The sequence below is a fragment of the Xyrauchen texanus genome, chromosome 5, assembly GCF_025860055.1.
Source record: "Xyrauchen texanus isolate HMW12.3.18 chromosome 5, RBS_HiC_50CHRs, whole genome shotgun sequence".
NCBI lineage: Eukaryota > Metazoa > Chordata > Actinopteri > Cypriniformes > Catostomidae > Xyrauchen > Xyrauchen texanus.
The window spans coordinates 31,458,664-31,482,761 of NC_068280.1; the positions used below are offsets into that span (position 1 = coordinate 31,458,664).

Consider the following 24,098-nt stretch of genomic DNA (forward strand, 5'->3'; position numbering starts at 1 on the left):
TTAACTGTGTGCATGTGTCTTATGTTCATGTCAGTTTATTTCAAAGGCATTACTGAAACGTTTTTTACTACCAACTTATTTTACTCAAACCACATGAACCTTGTAGTTGAGTTTGGCTCTTAAAATGTGTTGCGCCCCCATGAGATGATACTTATGTGTATTTATATAAATACATTAATTGTAATTAACATAATTGGATTACAAGCATCTCTACATTTGGATTAACAAAATTGTTAGTCTCAAGAGTGTTGGTAATTCCTTAAGATTATTGGGGACAAACTTGCTGATTCTTGAAGACAGACATTTATGTGTGACTGACTAAAGAAAAAAAGACACTTTTGCTTGTCAGGTTACTATTCTCAAACTCTGCATTTTACAAATAAAAAGTCAAAATTTTCAATGGTGCCCAACTGCCCATTTACTCTCACCTGGACAACTCTGAAAGGAAGTAGATGCTTGACCCGAGTGGGTATTGCCTTAAATTCCAGCAGTGGACATGCACATTTTTCTTTAATTGTCCAATTTAATAAGTATTTACATTTTATAATGTACCATAATAGCTGCATCACTTTTTTTTTTTTAACGATTTATAGATGAAATACAGAATTTGGCAATGTAATGGTATCGCATGATACTTTTAATAATTTCAGTCCAACATGCAAAATAGTCTGAAATATCTGCAAAACCACACACAGCTAGCAATACGTACAGGTAATATATATATATATATAGTTAAAATTAAGTTTGTTTCAAACCATTTCATCATTACAAAATCAACAGGTAAGATAAGATGCATCTGATCAGAAAGCACGGATGTCGTTAATGTGAATTTTACACCTAACAATATGTTTGACGAAATGGATCTCATGATACCTCTAATTTGGTTTGTTATACAGTATTTGTTGCATTAACTTCCAACATATGAGGTACACACCGTGATTTCACTACAACAGCTGGGTAGGTGGTAAAAGTGTTTCTTAAAAACATCGATTTAATGTAATTATTGCTGCATTTTACAATCTGGAAAATCAACAACACAAAGTCACTGTGCGGATCTATTCGGCTTCATATCTGCGTCATCACGCTGCGCCTGAGCTGAGTATCTTTGGCGCCAAAGAAGACTGGAGAAGCACTACTGTCCCGCAATCTGTCCAAAATAAAGAAAAGATATTGACACATGCTTAAAAATGGTGAGTCGACCCATTAATTCATCGTCTATAGAAATAATGTCACAATGAACATAGAGCTCAATACGTCTGCTCAGAGCCTTTGGCTACAGAAATATTGTAGTTGGCACAAACCTGCAGCATTTATATGCAAACGTAAATAGAGTGACAACAAGTGCTTCTCGACAACTTTGACTGTCCATACCTCTTGTTTACGTTTGAAAGTCTTGTAAGGATGTATAGTAGCACAAAGTCTGCATATTGTAAACAAAAAAAAAGTATGGAGCACATTTTTACGAGTTAAGTAAGCAAAGTTGAATTCAAACGTACTGCTATGTTATTTTATGACAGCATATTTCTTTATGTTTACGTTTTTTAACTAAAAATGCAACTGCATCGTGTCTGTTGTTGTCAACATTAAAAAGTGAACATAACAAAACAACCAAACTCAGCCGGCATTTGCTGTTACAGTTACTTTATATATCTATACATCTATATATATATATATATATATATATATATATATATATATATATATATATATATATATATATAATATGCGTGCATATTAATACTCTTATTATCTGTAATCATCTGCCATTCACTCATTTCAGGACATCCGGAGGTTTTTTGCGCCCACCAAACCTGCGGCGCCCAAACCTTCAAACGGAAGCACCAGCACTGATGAAGAACCGAAGAAGAAAAAGAAAACAAAAACTAAGGTAGAAAAGGACTGTAATTTCAAATTATTTCTATAGCACTTGTCAAATTTTTTTTTTTCAAAATGTTGTGCCTTACAAAGCCCTGTGTTTAAAACTGTGTTTAAGCCATTGGAAAATGTCAAGAAAATATCTCTGAAACAAACACAGGATCCTTAGAATATATAAAGCTGTCAATTTACAGATTCTCTTCATATTAAGAGACATACACCATCTCATTTAATTCTCTTGATCTTGGTAACTCTGCTTATTCTACATCTCACTCTCGCACCCTCCTATTAAGGTCACAAGTCCCAAATTGGATGAGAAACCTACTGGAAAACGAAAAAAAAGAGTCATAATTGATTCAGGTTCATAAACAACATTCATCAAATATTGGAGTTATTATTATGATGATGACACCCATATTACGATTATTTTGACAGTCTGTGAATCTCCTGCACAATTTTAAGATGCTGCCCTCTCGCTCTTCATATCTTAGACTCTGAGGATGAGAAGGAAGAGAGGAAGACCAAGAAGAGCACTAAAGAGACAGCTGCCTCCTCAGAGAAGAAACACCCAGTGACTTATGTGTCTGATTCTGGTGAGAAATTCACCAAACAATAACCTTTAAAATAATGGATTCTCATAACACAATGCAGTCTGTTAATCTGTTTCTCTGATATGCAAACACCTCCCAGTTTATTTGCACTCCTCTTTTATTCTCTCTTTATTTTCCCAGACTCAGATGATACATTTGTGACTCTGAAAAAGTCCTCCAAATCCAGAGAAAATGGAACAGTTAAAGGCAAGAAGGAATCAGACTCAAAAAAAACTAAAGAGGTAAAAACATCCTCCAGTAAATCTCTGACCACAGCTGTGAAGGGAAGGGGGAAGAGCTCTCAGTCCATCACCTCCCCAAAGACAGCACCAACCCCACTCAAACAGACCCCCACCTCAGTAATGGACTTCTTTGGGAGCTCTAGTGTTCAGAGATCGGACAAGAAAATGGTGGCCAGTATGAGCATTAAAAGGAAGGCAGTGAGTAGAGCGAGCATGTTTTTGCGTGCGTGCATGCGTGTGTATGTGTGTGTGTGCAGAAAAACTGTAGGAAAGTTCAAACTTCTCAGTGCTGTGTCTAATCTTGCCAACTCAGGAGTCTGAAGAGTCACTCATTGATGAAGGCATTGCACGAGAAATGCAGATGGATGATGACATGGAGGTTGGTTAAGAACACACTGACCACATTTACGTGCACAAGAATATTCCTGTATTAATCAGAATTTGGTAATTGTCCAAATATGTATGCATCATGTAAATGCGTTAACATGATTTCCATAACTTGTAGATTGGCCTAATTGCGTTTCTGAAAATCATAATTACATGTGGCAAGATGAGACCATCCCCCCCCCCCTCCCCTTTTTTGCCCTCTAGCTGTTGAAGCATAAAACTGCAATTTATGGAGCAACATTCTTTTAGCAATAACATCGACTCTGCTCTTATGCGAGAATTAATCTGATGGTTTTAGGAGTACCGGTGTAACCATGGTTACAGGTAATCATCTTATCAGGGCGAATGTCACTCACGACAATCAAACTCGACCCCTCGCCTAAAAAAAAATAAATTTTAATAATGAAAGGAAGAAAAGACGGATATCCGAAAATATGTCTAATGAGCAGGTAAGTAGCATATCTTCCGCTGATGTTTTCACTTATTGAAAACATTTGTTTTAAAATAAATAACGTTACAAAATTTAGGCAACAATGACATTAGACATAATGTTCATACCAGATGAAATCAATCGGTGAAAAACATTAAAGCTAAGCAGGCAAATATACCCAAGATATTTACTAGTTTAGAGATTGGCGTGGTTACCAGCATAAAAGTAAAACATTTCTCGAAAACAAAATGAAAAAAAACCCACGATGCTAAGAGAGCTACCTGGCTAACTATCGGTCCAGTAAATTATCTTAACTCCATCTCTGGGTCGGTTTTAAATCCTTTAAGATCTTTGAGTTGCCGCCACTTCTGAAAAGCTAATCTGATGTTGTTTTGTGTTTTATTACAGGCTCTGTCGCTTTCCCTTTTTGCTCATAGACTCTTCTTGGTTCAAGGTTTCTTTATTTTGAAAACTCAGATTCCCCAGAGGGTTGCCTCTTTGAATGAAATGTCGCTTAGTTGTTCTGGCGGCCAGAAGCTTTCAGCTTCAAACTGCTACCATATCAATCACCCCACATACTGTATACACGTGCTGTAATATCTTGATCTTCATTTCGTAACGGACATGACGTAAACACGCACAAGAGGATTGACGGAAGTATGCAATTTCCTGCCAAATCCGTCCCGACAGCTCTAAAATATAAATCATTATTATTGGCTTGAATCAAATCACAGTGAATCGTGGTAAGGCAAAAACATAGTTTGGAAGATGGATTGTTGGTGAACTTTGCTCATTAATGAAATTGTTAATTTCTAACAAAGAAATCTTACATAGTGTAGCTTTAAAAGAAAAGAACAGTGGTGGCTCAGTGGTTGAGGCTCAGGGTTACCAGACCAGAAGGTTGGGGGTTCAAGCCCCAGCACCACCAAGATGCCACTGTTGGGCCCTTGAGCAAGGCACTTAACTCCAGGTTGCTCCAGGGGGATTGTCCCTGTAATAAGTGCACTGTAAGTCGCTTTGGATAAAAGCGTCTGCCAAATGCATAAATGTAATGTAAATGTAACATACAGTAAATTAATAGATGAGTAAAAGCGAGTAAAAGATTTAATGCATTGATTAAATTACTGCTCTTCCTCTTTTCTACTGCTTTTATTAAATGACTATTGTTTCCACTAGAATATATAGCAGTAAATTAACATGCATGTTTACAGGAATATTTCAGTTGTAGCCAGAATATAGACTTTATTCTGATTTTTTTTTTTCTGAACGTTAACATGGTCAACAGTGTTTTTCAGAGCTAGTTCATTATTGTGCAAAAATCTTTGTTATCTTTGTATCTCTAAATGGATCGTACAGAATCAACCAATATGTTTGTGTTAGATGGAGAAGCAGATCCATGATGATGAGGAATTTGCAAGAACATTAGCCATGCTTGAAGTTCCCTTAGCGAAAAAGGTTGGTGAACACTGTGTGTGTGTGTGTGTGTGTGTGTGTGTGTGTGTGTGTGTGTGTGGTGTGTGTGTGTGTGTGTGTGTGTGTGTGTGTGTCTAGTTTAGTAGAACACTGCATCTCCCTTTAATTAAAAAATACATGTACCATTAATCTTTAAGAAACTCGTGTACCTCATGGGTTTGTGTAGGTGTGGCAGGGCGAAGGGAGGGGCCGGGTCGTGATCATACACACCCGGTCCCGTATTAGGCTAATCAAGCCTCCGAGGTTTAAAGGTCGACTGCAGAGTATCGTGCGGGAGAGAGAGATTGTTTACGGACATGTCCGTCATGTGTGTGTTTGTGTCTTCTTTTAAGTTTATCATTAAACTATTATTTATATTGTAAAGACGGTTCTCGCCTCCTCCTTTCCATTGATCCCTTTACAGTAGGTTTATTACATTTGCCTTTTTGTTTTTCAGACTTGTGTAGACTCGGTTTCCCCCTCAAAGGGCAGCTCTCAGACAAAAACCTCAGAGACCAAGGCCAAGCTAAAGGACACATCCCCTAAAACAAGCCCCATAAAGACTAGCTCCAAACTGGCTCAGATGAAAAGACAACAGGAACAAGTGGAAGTAGAAAAGAGAGAAAAGCAGATTAAGATCTCTCCAAAAAAGGAGCCATTCTCACCTAAAAGCTCAGAGCGGGCCACCACGCCCAAAACAGGAAGTTCTACAGGAATTACTAAATCAAGTTTTTCTACACCTAAAAGTGATGGTGCACTCATTAAAACTTCACCAACAAAACCAGAGGTAAAATTTGTTTTTAATCCTCTTGCATAAAATATGCAATATATACAATTCTTGGAAAAGTGTTCAGGGGCCATGTTACTGAGATGTCCTATCTTAAAGAAATAGTTTACCCAAAAATGAAAGATCTCTCATGGTTTACGCAACCTCATGCCAACCTCATTCTGAAATAATATGGCCTACACTTAAATATCCTACATTTAAGTTTTTATTTCTAAGCACCAAAACACAATTTATTTTAAATGCTTCCTTTATGTGTATAAGATATTCAAGATAAAATTATTTTTGAGGGTCTGAAAAGTTACTTTCATTAAGTGGGATACTCAATAAGTTTTTCCCCTATTTGCTATGACATCATTTAAATTTTCACTTCTCACAATACATATTTATGGAATGATATTCCGGACATTATTCAAAAGGAATTGCAAATTGTATTTGCAATTGCGTTTTCAATTTGTGGACGCATAAAATGTGACATAATCCAAACGCAATTGCAAATCGCGCATTACCGTTTGCATGTTCGTTTAAGCGAACGCACAGTGACTGCCAAATTTCAAATGGAAAAGCAAAGTCCGTTTGCAACTGTGTTTCCCATATCTTACGAGTTTTGGCCCTGTCATATTTAAATAGCAATTTCAATTACCACGTCTGCTTTTTCACTTTCTCAGCATCGCGTATGTAGCCAGCCAAAACTCAAATGGAATACTAATTCCCTTAGTATTTCCATTTCCGATGCCTTACACGGAAACCTGTCAATCAGGGTCAAGGGTGGGATTATGCTATGGGGCGTGTTTGTCTTGGGAAGTGACGTCACTCACAGTCTATCACGATCAATAATTAGTACTGCACTTTATTCATCTTTAATCTCACACTGGACTGTCAACATATTCTCCTCTATATATATATATATATATATATATATATATATACTACTATATATATATATATATATATATATATATATATATATTTCATATACTCCTACTTATTGTATTGTATATTGTGTGTATTGTTTACTGTACATTGTATATAATTATTGTGTTGTGTAAGTATGTGTACATTTGATTTGTAAATTGTGTTGTGTAAGTATGTTGTTTACTGTAATTGGTATATGTCTCGTCACTGTCATGACTGCTATGTTGCTCGGAAGTGCACAAGAATTTCACCTACTGTTGCACTTGTGTACATGGTAGTGTGACAATAAAGTGATTTGATTTGATAAACCGGCGTCTGTTCAGGGCATCACCTCTTGACTGTCGACTGTGAGTGACGTCACTTCCCAAGACAAACACGCCCCATAGCATAATCCCACCCTTGACCCTGATTGACAGGTTTCCGTGTAAGGCATCGGAAATGGAAATACTAAGGGAATTAGTATTCCATTTGAGTTTTGGCTGGCTACATACGCGACGCTGAGAAAGTGAAAAAGCAGACGTGGTAATTGAAATTGCTATTTAAATATGACAGGGCCAAAACTCGTAAGATATGGGAAACACAGTTGCAAACGGACTTTGCTTTTCCATTTGAAATTTGGCAGTCACTGTGCGTTCGCTTAAACAAAAATGCAAACGGTAATGCGCGATTTGAAATTGCGTTTGGATTATGTCACATTTTATGCGTCCACAAATTGAAAACGCAATTGCGAATACAATTTGCAATTCCTTTTGAATAATGTCCGGAATATCATTCCATACATATTGGTCCAAAGCAGCTTTACAGAGAATAGGGCATACAACCCCCAGTGAACAATCTTTTCTTATTAATTTCTCAGAATACAAGTATAGAGGACCTAGAAAAGAAACGGGCAAATACATCAGCATACCGTAACTATCTGAACAGAGAAGGACCTCGAGCACTGGGGTCTAAAGAAATACCACAGGTAAAAATTACCCTCTCAGTGCTCACATAGTGTTATCTGCATTTCCTATTATCTTATAAACTGTCTGTTTGTTTGTTTTAGGGAGCAGATAACTGTCTGGAGGGGTGTGTGTTTGTGTTGACTGGTGTGTTAGAGTCTTTGGAGAGGGATGATTCGAAGTCACTAATAGAGCGATACGGTGGGAAAGTAACAGGAAACGTCAGCCGCAAAACCACTTACCTTGTTTTGGGACGAGACAGTGGAGTCTCAAAGACCGAGAAGGTCCTTATTTTCATTTGTCAGCATGTCATTATTTCTAATTTTCTTGTATCTTTTCCAACCTATTGATCTAATTTATTCAAACATCAGTGTTCCTTGTATAAGTTTCTTGTAAAAATGCTGTTAAGAAGTCTAAATTAAAGTTTTAATGTAATTCTATTAACTTTTAATATTTTGTGTTAATGTAATGTCTGTCTAAGGCGGAGAGTTTTGGCACTAAGATTATTAATGAAGATCAGTTTTTGGAGCTTATAAGAACCAAACCAGGCAAGAAGTCCAAATATGAGATTGCAGCAGAGGCAGAGGTGAGAAGCCTCCATTGACTCTTCTGTTCTTTCACTTCTACCAACTGCAGACAATATGGGAATAAAATGCTTAAATTTATAGATCTGACAGTGACAATTCAATGCACTAATGACATAATTTATTAATCGATTCTAATTATCATGATAATAATAATACCCGATGTGTTTAAAATGCTGTCTCAGATTAAATACATGCTGTCACAAAAGACAGGGAGCATTCCAGACTGAGGAACAAAAGGATGCGTTTTGATTTAAGTAAATGCTGCTAAGTTCAGCTTTCTGTGTCATTATTGTATGATTGTGTGCATCAAATTCAGCATATTAAGTTAATCCTTGTTGTTCTCATCCCCAATTTAAGATATTTTATGTTTATATTATGGAATAATTGGATAATATTTTTTTAAATATAATTAGATGATTAAAATAATTTCTGGCAGTACATGTCAAATTTAATTCATATTTCAGTAAGGGCTTTGAATTGATACAATGTTTTAAACTAATTAATCTCACTGTTTTTTGTGATTAAACATGATTTAATCGAGGTATAAATCAAACACTGAAATAAAATCATAAATGTATTTACTTTATTTTTTGTCTCAAAGAACATGCATTAAATTGGTTAGACATTATTTAATTATTTAAATACAAACACGTTTAAATGTTTTTTTGCTGCTAAAGTTAATCAGACACATTTTACAAGTATAAATCTTTGATAAAAGTATGTTTACATGACATAAAATCAGTTGACATGCTGTAATTATAAGTTGGGCAAAATATTCTGCCCTTTTCCAGTGGACTTTTTAAATAACAGGAGCAAATGGGCAGATTCAATTCATATCAAGCTTTAATGGCAAGATAAACTTATGTGTACATTGCTAAAATGTTACTGAATTAGACTTTATACATCTCTGGCTGCCATACAGTCTCTATGGCACACAAGCTGGGTCTCTTGTGCGGTTTCGTTTTTGTGTCGTTCAGAATTAGATGACAGTCAGTGGGTGTTTTCAGGCAATGCGAAGAGATACTTGTCCATACCTCTCCCACACCTGGCTCACCACTTGCATGTGAAGCCTCCATTCTCTGTACCTTTTAGATACAGGTATGGCCTGTCAATCAACTCAAGAATATGCATGTGCATTAGATATGCAAGCTGTGCATTAGATATTTAGCGTTATCTGAGGTAACAAAGCACAATTTATGATTCCAGTGTTGTCAGATTTTATTGCTGATTTGAAATATGTTCTTTGATCGTAATCTTGACCAAACGTTTGATATTTTTGGTGTTTCCCCATTCAAATAGATAGGAGCTGCACTGTCATGAATGGAAATAGCCTCCCGAGGGCAGTCCAAAAATGGCCAATAGTGGACTGAATATGCTAGAAGATCTTCCCAATGCACTAACAATATTTTAGAAGAAAAAAAATCTAATTTTAATAATACAAATGATCCAGTCCAGTTTTTTAAAGATTGCCTGCCTGAGCTGAGGTTAATCTACCACTTGCGTCAGCACAGACAATTAAGCAAATGCACAACTGAGCTTGTACTAAATTGTGCATATCTGCACAGACAAGATAGCGAATGCACAGCTAAACTTGAGCACTATATGTAACTCGTGTTGTGAACAGGCCAGTGTCGTAACAATGCACTACATTGCTTAAAATCCTACAGTCTCTAAAAAACAGAACATTTTGATGGACATCATAACAAAAGATCTAATACTTCGCTATACACCTTATATGCAATTATTTAATGAATTTATTTCAGGTTTTTGCAAGATCTTATAAATTAATTCCTTTACATGCACACCACAGCGGTGCCATTTTTACCCGTGGTGGGGTGGTTGTCATGGTGATCCTAGTAGTTTTATACTGCATTAATTGCGTAAATTGTTTCTGCGCGTCAACAATTTTTTTTGGTTTTTCATTTTCATTTTTTTATAATATTTATCCCCATTTCTCTCAATTTGGAATGCACAATTCCAACTACTATGTAGGTCCTCATGGTTCTGCGGTTACTCACCTCAGTCCGGGTGGCATTGGACAAGTCTTAGTTACCTCCGCTTCTGAGACAGTCAGTCCACGCATTTTATCATGTGGCTCATTATGCATGACACCGCGGAGACTCCCAGTGCGGCCCATTGAGAGCGAGAACCACTAATCGTGACCACGTGGAGGTTACCCCATGTGACTACCCTCCTTAGCAACCGGGCCAATTTAATTGCTTAGGAGGCCTGGCTGGTTTCTCTCAGCACACCCTGGATTCAAACTTTCGACTCCTGTGGTGGTAGTCAGTGTCAATACTCGCTGAGCTACCCAGGCCCCCCTACCTTTTGGCTTTTTTAACGGCATTGAGAAAGTAAAGAGCTAACAGGAAAGAGTGGAGGGAGAAGGGTGGGAAAGGACCTCAAGAGCCGGGACTCAAACTTTGGTAACCAGCAATGCATCAGCACCACATAACATGAGCTCAGCCTGCTAGGCTACGTATCAACTATTAATCACAGAAATGTATGTGTTAAATTTCCCAGCCCTAATTTAAATAATTAGTTCCGTAAATGTTTAAATACAATTCTTGAACCTGTGACTGTAGTGAATTGTTTTTGCAAATATTCCACTAGGGTCTATATTGTCCCTCCAGTTATATTTGTTTCTTCAGCATGTTTTTTTTTTTTTTAAGAATTAAATTTTTTCCCAAAATAATCTAATCCAGTCATGACCATATTTAAAATTAGTAATAAATTGTAATGGAATGGTTGTCAGAGCAAATATGTACAGCTCTAACAGACACTGCTAACCAACTGTTCACTTTCAAACTTGATAAATATTTTTACTGCATGTATACATAAGGCATTTGGCATGTTGACAGTCGGTCTAACTTCCTTATTTCAGAATAAATCGGCTAAAACGAGGACCCCAGACTCTAGAGGCAAAGCCACTCCTGCAACCAAAAAGGCCTCACCAAAATTGCTGAGCCCTAAAAAGAGAAGCCCTTTAGTGGGGAAATCTAAGCCTGGCTCTGCTTCTACCTCTGGATCATCTGGAGCTTCTCGTTCAAATTCAGATGTCAAAAAGAGTTTGAGCTTTGATAAGACCAAGATGACATCTACCCCAGAGAAAGACGGGAGTAGCCTGTTGTGGGTGGATAAGTACCGGCCACGTAGTCTGAAGAATCTTATTGGGCAGCAAGGGGATCAGAGTTGTGCCAACAAACTTCTGCGTTGGTTACAGAACTGGCATAAAAATCACAGTGGCAATGCAAAAGCACCAGGTCAGTATTTAAAGTTTTTGAGACCTGTTGGAAGGGCACTACCACTAGGAATGCAGTATGTAGTTTGGTAACTGATTGTACACAATTTGCAAATTTCTTATATGCATGCAAAGAATACACAGGTGTCCTGCTACATTGGCTCTATAGCGTTGTTCAGCTGTGACCTCAATTTGTAGACTAACCCTAAATTGACCCAATTTAGAAATGCTAAATTGCCATGGGTTCACTCTGGATTTTCCTATGGGTTTTTATAATAGGGGTTTTCAGCTTATGAGTAAAATAAAGACTGATATTACCTGAAGATACTTGGAAGTTTTATTCTACAACTTAAATTACATGCAGTCATACATCAAACATGAATTTTGAAGCCGTATTGGATTGCATACTTTTTGCTAGCTTAAAAATGTATGTTTGCGGTATGAAAGTGTAATTTATGTTCATATATCATCAAGTAATGTTTACCACAGATAGGGCTGGGTATCGTTAAAAAATGTACATTATCGATACTGATACCTTGACTATTTTTTCCATACTTTGGTTGAGAGAAAAAAAAAACTCAACAGGAAAACGACGAACACCGGTATTACCGCTGGTTGGACGCTAGGTGGTACTATGGGATAATTTTCGGTAAACATGGTTAGGGCTAAGCTTACACAATAAAGCAAGACAACTTGATTTAAAACTTTGAACTTTATTTTTCATTCTTTTGAACTAAAATTTAAAATGAAATTGGAAAAAAATAAGTGCATTAAAAATGTGTTGTTCAACCTTTTGAAAGATGTCTTTACAACAGTTGTGAACATCTCTCTGGCAAAGAAGTTTCAACTGTGTGTTCTCTACCCTTCGGGTATTTCACTATCCAGGAAAATATGTCATGTGTGTGAATAAATTAGTTTTGTTCCCTCCTTCACGATATACAGGTGCTGGACATATAATTAGAATATCATCAAAAAGTTGATTTATTTCAGTAATTCCATTCAAAAAGTGAAACTTGGATAATGTATACATTCATTCCACACAGACTGATATATTTCACGTGTTCATTCCTTTTATTCCAACTGACAACTAATGAAAAACCCCAAAATCAGTATCTCAGGAAATTTGAATATTGTGAAAAGGTTCAATATTGAAGACAACGGGTGCCACACTCTAATCAGCTAATTAAATCAAAACACCTGCAAAGGCCTTTTAAATGGTCTCTCAGTCTAGTTCTGTAGGCTACACAATCATGGGGAAGACTGCTGACTTGACAGCTGTCCAAAAGACGACCATTGACACCTTGCACAAGGCGGGCAAGACACAAAAGGTCATTGCTAAAGAGGCTGGCTGTTCACAGAGCTCTGTGTCCAAGCACATTAATAGAGAGGCGAAGGGAAGGAAAAGATGCGGTAGAAAAAAGTGTACAAGCAATAGGGATAACCGCACCCTGGAGAGGATTGTGAAACAAAACCCATTCAAAAATGTGGGGGAGATTCACAAAGAGTGGACTGCAGCGCGAGTCAGTGCTTCAAGAACCACCACGCACAGACATATGCAAGACATGGGTTTCAGCTGTCACATTCCTTGTGTCAAGCCACTCTTGAACAAGACACAGCAAATTATTAAATAAAAAAGTGATAAAATAATAAAAAAAATATATATATATATATAATGTACACGTAACCACCATTTCATTTACCGTCAGGCATGAATCCATCTAAACAGGTGGAAAATTACTTATACAAATGAAGAAATAATAACTATTATAAATGTAAAAATAATAATTTTAATGATGATAATAATCACTGAAATATAAATTATGGTTTGAGGTGAATGTGTTTTTGTATTATTTTATATGATTTGTATTATTTTACAGGCTGCAGAGTTGCGTTAACAATAAACTGTTCTGTGGAAATAAAGTGAACTGAACTCAAGCACCTCCTGAGCTGAGATGTCTGAGGTCATTTGCTGCACTCAATCACACTTTGTTTCTGCCCCTTACAATTGGAAGGCAGAAACAAAGTGTAAGATCCTTAGATGCGTGTGTTCCACGAGACTGAACGCCTCTGTATCAGCTCGTCATATATGCCCGTATATCTGTCTACGGGCAAATTATTTGTTATATTAATTTGATAATAATAATAATTTTTAATAGATTAATGGGAAAACGAGCCAAATATCATCATGACATGGTCAAAGGCATCAGCTATTGGTGATCACTCTGACCATCATTGATCCCAAGATCATCGTCTGTTTGATCACTCTGACCATCATTGATCCCAAAATCATCGTCTGTTTGCTCAGCCCGAATGTGCATTTCTCTCTATAAATTAACAAAATGTTCAGACAGTCTCTTGCTGGTTTTTCCGACACATTCATAATCATTACCACTTTTCCTGGTGACGCTTCATGCGAGCGCTTTTAGAAATATTTTAAAGGCTCGTTATTACGGTTTGTATTTCTCTGTAATGTAGAACAGTTTTAGCAATGTTACTAATAACATTCTTTCTCAGCCCTGGAACTCAAACCATTTTCTGATACTAGTGTTTTTCCTTGATGCCTAAATGCTTTATGCCACAGCCATTCACCAGCACTTTTAGATTTGGGCACATCTAGCATGCTACATTGACGTTGACGAAATTAACCCCTTATGTATCGAAATTTGAAAAAGACATGTTTTGATACTCGTTTGTTTAGAGACAATTTGGTCGGTGCCATAATTGCTCTAACCACAGACCTTATTTTATTCATAAGTTGAAAAACTCCATATTAAAAGCTCAAAGGAAAATCCTGTGGCACATTTATGTACATTCCCTTTATTTGTGGAGGTATTCACATCAGTTCTAATAGTTTTAGTATTGCAGAATGTGCACACCCATGGATGGAAGTTCTGGCCACAAAGTATCCACACATTTTACACTACTTTCTTTGGTGAGGTCTTTAATGGAGACTGATCAGCCATTATTTCAATAAGCTACTCCGCTGGTCTGTTATTGTTGTATTATCGATTTCAGATTTCCAACACCTTAAACGTCATGTAAAATATAATAGAACTGTGGTTTGTTGTTTTACATCAGATTGCCTCCTCAGGAGCCAAACTTTAGATTTTCAGAATAATTTATTTATTTTTTATGGATGCATATTTTCACATACTTTACTAAAAAAATTGTATGCAAATTGTAGTATACACTCACTGAGCACTTTATTAGGAACACCTGTACTCCTACTTATTCATGTGATTATCAAATCAGCCAATTGAGAGGCAACTGTGAAATGCATAAAATCATTTAGATATGGGGTCAGAAGTTTCAGTTAATGTTCACATCAGCCATCAGAATGGGGAAAAAATGGTATCTCATTGATTTCGATCGTGGGTGGCATGATTGTTGGTGCTAGACGGGCGAGTAATTCTGTAACTGCTGATCTCCTGGGATTTCCATGTACAACAGTCTCTACAGTTTACTCAGAATGGTGCCAAAAACATCCAGTGAGCCACAGTTCTGCAGACAGAAACATCTTGTTGATGGTCAACGGAGAATGGCCAGACTGGTTTGAGTTGACAGAAAGTCTACGTTAACTCCGATAACCAATCTGTACAATTATAGAATAGCGTCTCAGAATGCACAATACATCGAACTTTGAGCCTAAACTACAACAGCAGAAGACCATGTTGGGCACTTCAATAGGACCATAGTGTTCCTAATAAAGTGTTAAGTGAGTGTATACTGTAGTATGCAGCATTCATTTTGAGCATGCCCAATGCATCTATTCAAATTCACTGTAACAGCTAAAATGGCCCTTGACTCATTTTAATTTTTGTTTCTCTCTCTCTCTCTCTCTCTGTGTGTGTGGATTGCAGCCAAGTTTGGTAAATTTGGGAGTAAAGATGATGGATCTGGATTTAAGGCAGCATTGTTATCCGGACCTCCTGGTGTTGGAAAGACCACTACTGCTGCTCTCGTCTGTGAGGTCAGTTCATTTAACTTGCTTTCATAAACTCAAACAACTTAACATCTTGTTTGACTGTGTTTTAAAAACATAATCTGGTTAATCTTTTTTAAATCTTTTTTTAGGATTGATCCATGATTTAATCATTTGTGAGTGATTTATAAACGCTGTGTGTTTGTTTAATATTTCATTGCTGTCTCTGAGATTAGTTCAAAACATTAATTGAGTGTCATGTGTGTTTGTAGGAGTTGGGTTACAGCTACGTGGAGATGAATGCCAGTTGCACCCGCAGTAAGAACAGTTTAAAAGAAGTGATTGCAGAATCACTGAACAACACCAGCATTAAGAACTTCTATACTGGTAATTAGCTCAGTTAACAGCTAATTCATTAGTTACATCTGTGAAACAGCTTTGTGTTGAACTTCAGACTGACAAATCGACCACTAACTTTCAGTATATTCTGATTGTAGCCAATAAGCTTTGAGACTTAGATTGGCAAGTGATTGTAATATAAACACTGTGTGTCTCTGTGTTTAATGGTGTCAGGTGCATCTCAGACAGTGAGCAGTAAACACGTCCTTATAATGGATGAGGTGGACGGGATGGCAGGAAATGAAGACAGAGGAGGAATTCAGGTAAACATTCACTCTCGCCTGCACTTGCGTTTTTGCTCTCACTCCCTACTAGAGGTGGTGCTCAAGGAGCAAAAGTGGAGTAGATGGTGTTTAAATCTTTAGGTGTTCAGTGGCTATGTTCTAAATGGAATACTAACTTACTAAATACTGCATAGTATATATGTATACTGCCTTTTTATTAAAAAATATTATGTGAAACAGTTGAATATTTCTGTGATAAATGTTTGGCACATAGGTTGTCACATGACTTCATCACATTGCATCAATCATCAATATTTAATTCAGAGATTGTGGTGTAGTTATATTGGAAACATTATTTCGTTTATCCAGTTTTGTGTAAACAATTTCTTGATGTTTGCCTGTCTGATCAAATAATGAGGCAAGAAAGGGATGTTAATATTACACGATTAAGTTCTTTTGTATTTTGCTCATTTTGGCAAATTATATAGGCCGTCCGGCTATTCTATGCATACAGAGAAATTTGCATATTGTGTACACACTGTAGAGCAGCAATAGTAATAGTATGGTAGTATATGCTACTCCGAACATAGCCAGAGTTTCCAGTGTCATTAAGGTAGCAGCTGACTCTTGTGCTTTGACCCTTGCAGGAGATGATTGGTCTGATAAAGCAGTCAAAGATACCCATTATCTGCATGTGTAATGACCGCAATCATCAGAAGATTCGCTCACTGGCCAACTACTGCTATGACCTGCGATTTCAGAGACCCCGTGTTGAGCAAATCAAGGTACTGGATGCTTATCATATAAATCTATATATTATATAATTGTAGCAAGGCGGAGGGCGGGGCCGGGTCGTGATCCTACACACCCGGTCCCGTATTAGGCTAATTAAGCCTCAGTGAGGGATAAAGGTCGACTACAGGGGATCGTGCGGGAGAGAGAGATCGTTTATGTCGAATTATGTCCGTCGTGTGTGTTTGTTGTCTTTTAAGTTTATCATTAAACTATTATTTATATTGAAAAGCCGGTTCTCGCCTCCTCCTTTCCATTGATCCCTTTACAATAATATATGCAGTAAATATATGAGAAAACATCTCAATATTTTTGGTTTGTTAGCAGTGTGGTAAAATTTGCAACTATATATTGATTGATTGTAAATATAATTAATTAAAAAAATTCTGTTCTGTTAAGTCACTGTTATTGTGAGAATGTTTCCTCATTTACTCTTTGTCCAATCAGGGGGCTATGATGTCTATAGCTTTCAAAGAGGGTCTGAAGATCCCACCCCCAGCACTGAATGAAGTCATCTTGGCATCCAATCAGGATATTCGTCAGGTATGATATAAACTAACATAAGCCATCTTTACACTGCAAAGGTGGCACAGAAGCTGCATCTGAAGTGTATTTGAAGTGAGGTGGCATAAATGCATTTACAAAGATTTTGTTTTAAATATAAAATTATGAATATATAAATATGAAATTAATAAAAATATGAAGTTATACTTTTAAGCTTTAAATTATTAAAAATACTGTATGGTCTATCATGACAACACCACATTTTAAGGCTGCTCCAATGCTTTATTTACACAGAACCAAAGCAGCATCTGAACTGCTTTTAATACTAGGGCCTGAGGTTAATCAGAGCAGGCTTAATTTAGTTTTGCTCTTACGTGGCATTGCGTCTTTACACATAATTTTGAGCAGGCACGGAGCAGCCGTTACATCGCTGATTATTAAACTGGATTTAAGGTGCACTCAGTGATGGTAAATGGTCTGCACTTATATAGCGCTTTTTTTAACCTTAGAGGTTACCAAAGCGCTTTACACTGTTTCCCAATCACCCATTCACACACACACTCATACACCAATGGTGATGTTAACGTTATGCTGATATCTTTTATTACTGATTAAGTGTCTACATATAGCTTTCTTTATTATTATTTTTATTATGAATTATTCATTTTTATTAATCATCCTCTAAAAAAAAAACGTAATCTATCCGTTATTGTTTTTCTATTCAATTAGGTGCTGCATAATCTGAGCATGTTCTCAGCTAAAGACAAAGTCATGACCTATGACCAAGCCAAAGCTGATGCTAACAATGCTAAGAAGGACATGAAAATGGTATGTGTGCACATTCTGCAATACAAGACATGTTGTAATAGTCTGGGTGCATTGATTATTTAATTACACTGCGTTTATGTGTGTACAGGGTCCGTTTGATGTGTGTCGGAAGGTGTTTGCCTCAGGGGTGGAAACTGCCCACATGTCTTTGATTGACAGGTCAGACCTTTTCTTCCACGACTACTCGTTAGCACCTCTGTTTGTCCAAGAGAACTACATACATGTCCGACCAGCCGCTGCAGGGTGAGTTTAGCACGCATACAAACACACAAAGCCAATTGTGTATAGGAAGGAACACCTCGGCAATGCTTGCAAATTAAGAAAACAAAGTCTTCTGAAACATTTTGCTGACATAAAAGAAGTCTCCTCTATCTGTGGAGGAGAGAGTAATGATGTGAGTGAGTGTAATGATACAAGTGTGCTATTTGTTGTTTGTCAGGGGAAATCTGAAGAATCATTTGGTGTTGTTGAGTAAAGCAGCAGACAGCATTTGTGATGGAGATTTAGTGGACAAACAGATCCGCTCCAGACAGACCTGGTCTCTGCTTCCCACACAGGTAATATACAATGCACCGACTACTTGTCATTGTTGACATATAAACAACTTTGATTGCTGTATCAGTTCTGTGATAATCAGGGCCTGAATGCCTAACCCTAACCCTTTTCTTAATGACACTTTAGAGGCAATTCTTATCGCACTGATATGTTACACATTACATTATGTGTTCACATAAGCTGTATTCCAAAACCTAGTGATCTACCTTCTAAGGCATCATCCTTCATCATGTCCCCTTGTAAGTGTTCTGCATTTCAACAGAGACGTGATACTCTAGGAAGCATAAAATTACATAGCACAAAGAAATTGGGTAAAATAAAACTTTTTATTTAAAATACAAGTTAATGGACAGCATTTGTTTAATAAAGTTGATTACCACAAAAATTATTTGGACTGGTCCCTCCTTTTCTTTAAAAAAGCAAAAATCAAGGTTGCAGTGAGGCAATTACTATGGAGGGATTAAATGCAGAAATGTGACTCCAGCCAGGTCTCCTAAGCAACCAAATTGGCCCGGTTGCTGGGGAGGGTAGAGTCACACGGGGTAACCTTGTGGTCGCTATTAGTGGTTCTCGCTCTCAATGGGGCACGTTATAAGTTGTGAGTGGATTGCGGAGAATCGCACGAGCCTCCACGTGCGTAGTCTCCATGGTGTCGTGCACAGCAAGCCATGTGATAAGTTGTGTGGATTGACGGTCTGGCAAATGGGAATTGGGCATTCCAAATTGGAGAGAAAAGGGTATAAAACAATTTATATATATATATATATATATATATATATATATATATATATAAAAAAGTAATGTATTATTTGAGCTGTTAAGTCATAATTTTTTACAGTAGTTTTAGGGTTTGTTGACATTACATCATCATGGCAACAAAGTTGTAAAATCTTTCTTCACAGAAAAGGTTAGTAAGTGATTTCATCTCACTAAAATCATGTAGTGAGTGTTTACATTTTGTATAATAATAATACTTTTGAAACGGAGTATCTTTGGCCCCATTCACATCCATTGTAAGTTCCACTGTAACCCAGCTTTTTCTTTTTTAAAGAAAAGGTTAATTTGTTAATTGAGCTTAACTTGTATTGTACCAAGAATATTCTTTTAATACTTTTTTATATTGAATGAAAGCATAATCAACAATTGTTTGCCATCATGGATTTAGTTTTATTTAAAAAATTTTCAGCTCATTCTGGGATTGCATTTTCTACAAAGAAAACATGCAATGCTGCCTTAAAATTGGGATCTTAGAAGGCAGCATAGTTAAGTTGTCTATAAAGCCACGTTCACATTGTCAGGGACTTTGTCGCAGGATGTCGGTAGTCTCTGTATTCTGTGATCTCTGTTTCAACGCATCGTTGTTTTATTTATCCATGTATGAGGTTACAGACTAATAATATAGAGCAGTGAAATCTATAACAACATTCACTGTACCATATCGCTCTGCATTTGCTTAAAGTTAAACTTTTATCAACATTTTCGCATCTCTCAACACGCCAACAGCAGTTGAATTCATTTGTGGCACCGATGTCGCCAGCTCTCATTAAAAATAAGTGGTCTCCTGTCGCATCCAGCTGACAGTGTGAACATGACTTTATGCTTTAAAATGTAACATTTTGTAGGTAGCTCGCTAGGTTTTGCGAGTAAATGAGACACGTGTCAAATATTTTTGCATAGGTCTGTGCAAACAGAACAAGGTTTTTCATACATATTTGTATACAGGCGATCTATGCAAGTGTGTTGCCGGGGGAACTGATGCGGGGTTATATGAGTCAGTTTCCAACCTTTCCCAGCTGGTTGGGCAAATTCTCATCAGCGGGCAAACACAGCCGCATCATACAGGAGCTCGCTTCACACATGAGTCTTAAGTGAGACAACGCATTCATTCTTCCTCCTTTTCTTTATATCTGCAGTATGATATTTTTAAAAGCATAAGTTTGCGTGTGCTGTGCCTGACACTTTTACTTATTCTGCAGAACGTTAAGCAGTAAGGAAGCAATAAATCTGGATTACCTGCCATATTTGCGTTCCGCAGTATTGGAGCCTCTTTGGTCCCAAGGTGCTGAGGGAGCCAATCAGAGTGTTAAGCTTATGGACAATTATGACATTATTAAAGAGGATGTTGATAACATGATGGAGATCAGTACATGGGGCGGAGAACCAGATCCTTATTCTAAAATAGACTCCAAGGTTTGTGTGTGTGTTTGTTTGTTTGCAAGCGCTGTTCATTTTCTAAACATTGTACAGGTATCCTCCTGTACAAGAATCTGGTTGCCTAGTTGACAGTTTATTGCCATTGACAGATGCCTGTTCAGTTTGAGTTAATTGTGTTTCACCTTAAAACATCTGGAGGTGCTAACTCCAGAGTTTTTGCCCATCAGCTCAGTTTTTTCCTCTCGCTCTGCAGGTGAAAGCTGCGTTTACACGAGCATACAATAAGGAGTCCCATCTAACTCCATACTCTTTACATGTGGTTAAGAAAAGCCGTAAAGGTGCTGTTGACCCTGAGCTTGTAGGAGATCTTGACAATGAATCTCAGTTCCAGGAAGAGGAAGAAGAGGAAGGGCTTACCACAGATGCCATGATCAAGGTAAATATTATAAGAGCAATCTAATGTCTCTCATCTTGTATGTCTTTCCATCAAAATTCCAGTCATGTTCACCTCAAAAACACTTTTAATATTATTTGGAGGACACTTTCTCAAGTGTTTTACTTCAGTGTACCCTTTCCTGAAAGGAATCTTAAAACTTTTATAGTTCAGGGTTCCCACAGGAAATGTTAGAGTCTTAAAGGGATAGTTCACCCAAAAATGGAAATTATCATCAGTAACTCACCCTCGTGCCATCCCAGATGTATATAACTTTCTTCAGCAGAACATATTTGAAGAAAAATATCTTAGCTCAGTTGGTGCTTAGCTTAAAATGCAAGTGGATCGTGAAACAACCTTTTGAAGCTCAAAGTCACAGACAGTCTGCATAAATGTCATCCATACAACTCCATTGGTTAAATTAATGTCTTCAAGGCAAAACGATTGCTTTTTGGTGTGAAACGTTTCAATATTTAAGTACTTTTTAATTACAAGTCATCTCTTCCGGTCAGCAGCAGTATACACTTTCAGGAGAGGGCGGTGTTCACGTGGTCTCTCGTATGACGTATTCGCATTGGCATGTTACGGACGTAATCTCGTGTTTCTCTCTAGGTTGAGACATTCAGGATTAGCACACAAGCACACCATTATGAGTAAACAAACAGATACAAATGCAGATGCAAACCAAAATCAACCAGCTTCTCTACAGTGTTCCTCTTACTCAGTCGTATTCTGCACTGCTCTTCCTGGTGTGTCGCACATGCATCTGTTCTCGCATGAATACGCCGACACGATTACGTCACGTGCATACAGTTGTTGACCGGAATTGATGATTTATAGTTAAAAAGTACTTAAATATTTATCTTTTTCACACCAAGAGCGATCGTTTTGCTTTTAGAAGACATTCATTTAACCAGTAGATTCGTATGGATGACGTTTATGCTGACTGTGTTCTTTTTGGAGATTCAAAGGTCAAAAAAAAAAATAATTTTGTGGATCATAAAAGGTACTTCTTGTAGAGCAAAATCGACGCACTTTGACTGCATTTAAACGATGGTCGATTATTTGACTTTCCACTGAAATTTAGGCTCAACAAAGTTCTGATGATATCAGAAACTTTGTCACAGTCGTGCAGTGACTGTTCCTTCGACGGCCAAATGAGTCAATGCTGTCAATCGGGACAATATTGGGACCGAAGTCTTGGCTACGATGTTTATCGTACAGCCTGACACAATGTTGCTCAGTATGCCTTGACTTTTACCCAAGATCTCACTGGGATCATATAATACAGTCTGAGAAGCAACAATGGTAAAGGACCCTAAAAATCATACACTGTGCACCTGGCTTTAAACTAGAGAGTTCCCACAGTCATGGGAATTCTCCTGGAAAAATACTGGAAAAGTCATAGAAAAATTAATTGGTCAAAAAGAGTGAGAACCCTCTTAGTTTATGCCAACTGGTAAAGTTAGTGTTTTTCAGATAGTTTGTAATCCGTGCAATACAGATACATTTTGGTATTGATAATTCAGAATGGTTGGAATGCACGTGATTATTCACATGCTGTTTCTCTGTTTTCAAATTTTTACAGCAGAAGAAAGCCAAACCAGCAAAAGAGGCCAAGCAGACGAAAGCAGGGGATTCTGGGAAGGGGAAAGGCAAGGGTAAAGGAAAGGGAAAAGGAAAGAACAAAGACTGAGATAAACATGAGGAGAGAGAGAGAAGCCCCTCATCTCTCTGTTTCATAACGATGAGTGGGTGAAGTAAAGATGACATCAGCTCCATAAACAGAACGTTTTGTCTGTGACTCATACTTGTGCACTTCCTGAAAACCATCACTCAACTAAACCTGCTTTCAGCAGAGCAGGCACTGCAGGAACCATGAGCAGGGGGTGGACCACACACTTCACAAAAGATGTTATTATATAGTTCACCATTCTTCAAACATATCAGACTTGGCACATGCATTATACTGTTAACACATGGAGTTAATGTTATATTCATCTCAAAGGTATACATTATTAAGGGCACTTAATTTCATCTCACTCTTGCATCAAGATGACAAACTGAGTATTTCAATATATTAACTCCTAGTTTTCAAACACAAACACGTGCGCGCGCACACACTTGTTCAATAAAGACATGCTTACCCACTTTATTCCTGAATGTCAGCTTAGTTGCCACAGAGCACCTAATTGTAAATATCTATCTGCCATATTAGCATTTGTCCTTTATAACTTTGGATAATGCAGATATATAAAATAATCTCTGTTTCTTAGTGTTACAGCATTTCTATTTCAGCACTTTCGAATACAGTCCGATAGTGTGTATTATTAGCCTGAAGATTACTCTGTAAATGACTACTTTGTTTGATTGAATAATTAAAATGAGGATTATGTCATAGTGATGTATTGTGTTTGCTTGTTGTAATTATCTCCATGGCGCATTCTACTTGAAGATGCACATCTAAAGAATGTATGATGTTGGTGGCCCAGAATGGCAAAAACATCTAAATTGTACTGTAGCTCCTATGATGTATATCTTCTAGGAGAACTGAGTAAACTGCTACAGGAAGTGTATTTTTACAGGAGCTAAAATGAACATCATTGCAGTCTACTTCTCAATGCCTGTAGACTAACATGAAGACTTTATTAGGCCATTATGTACAGCAGTAAAATGTAATAATACATTTATTATACAAGTACATTTACATGAAAAATAAAAATATGAGATGATGAATGCTGATTATCATTCTAAAGGGCAAAGTACAGTGCTAAAGTGCATGCAATGCATCGGAAAACATATACAAACACTAATTATGGTTCATTATGTTACATTAAGATTTT

The 24,098-nt window shown here is 37.2% G+C and overlaps 1 protein-coding gene across 1 annotated transcript; it reads left to right on the plus strand.

The window, feature by feature from the left end:
- Positions 1-1,004: 1,004 nt before the first annotated feature.
- Positions 1,005-23,936, plus strand: rfc1 (replication factor C (activator 1) 1). Its single transcript, XM_052126851.1, has 24 exons — positions 1,005-1,190; positions 1,781-1,888; positions 2,169-2,235; positions 2,367-2,468; positions 2,607-2,905; positions 3,021-3,086; positions 4,905-4,979; positions 5,434-5,763; positions 7,532-7,639; positions 7,721-7,900; positions 8,098-8,202; positions 11,088-11,466; positions 15,305-15,414; positions 15,639-15,753; positions 15,940-16,028; positions 16,637-16,774; positions 17,229-17,324; positions 18,015-18,113; positions 18,202-18,356; positions 18,553-18,670; positions 20,391-20,536; positions 20,645-20,858; positions 21,076-21,258; positions 22,844-23,936. Exons 1-24 carry the CDS (start codon positions 1,188-1,190, stop codon positions 22,949-22,951), a joined length of 3,393 nt encoding a protein of 1,130 aa, XP_051982811.1. The 5' UTR covers positions 1,005-1,187; the 3' UTR covers positions 22,952-23,936.
- Positions 23,937-24,098: the final 162 nt, after the last annotated feature.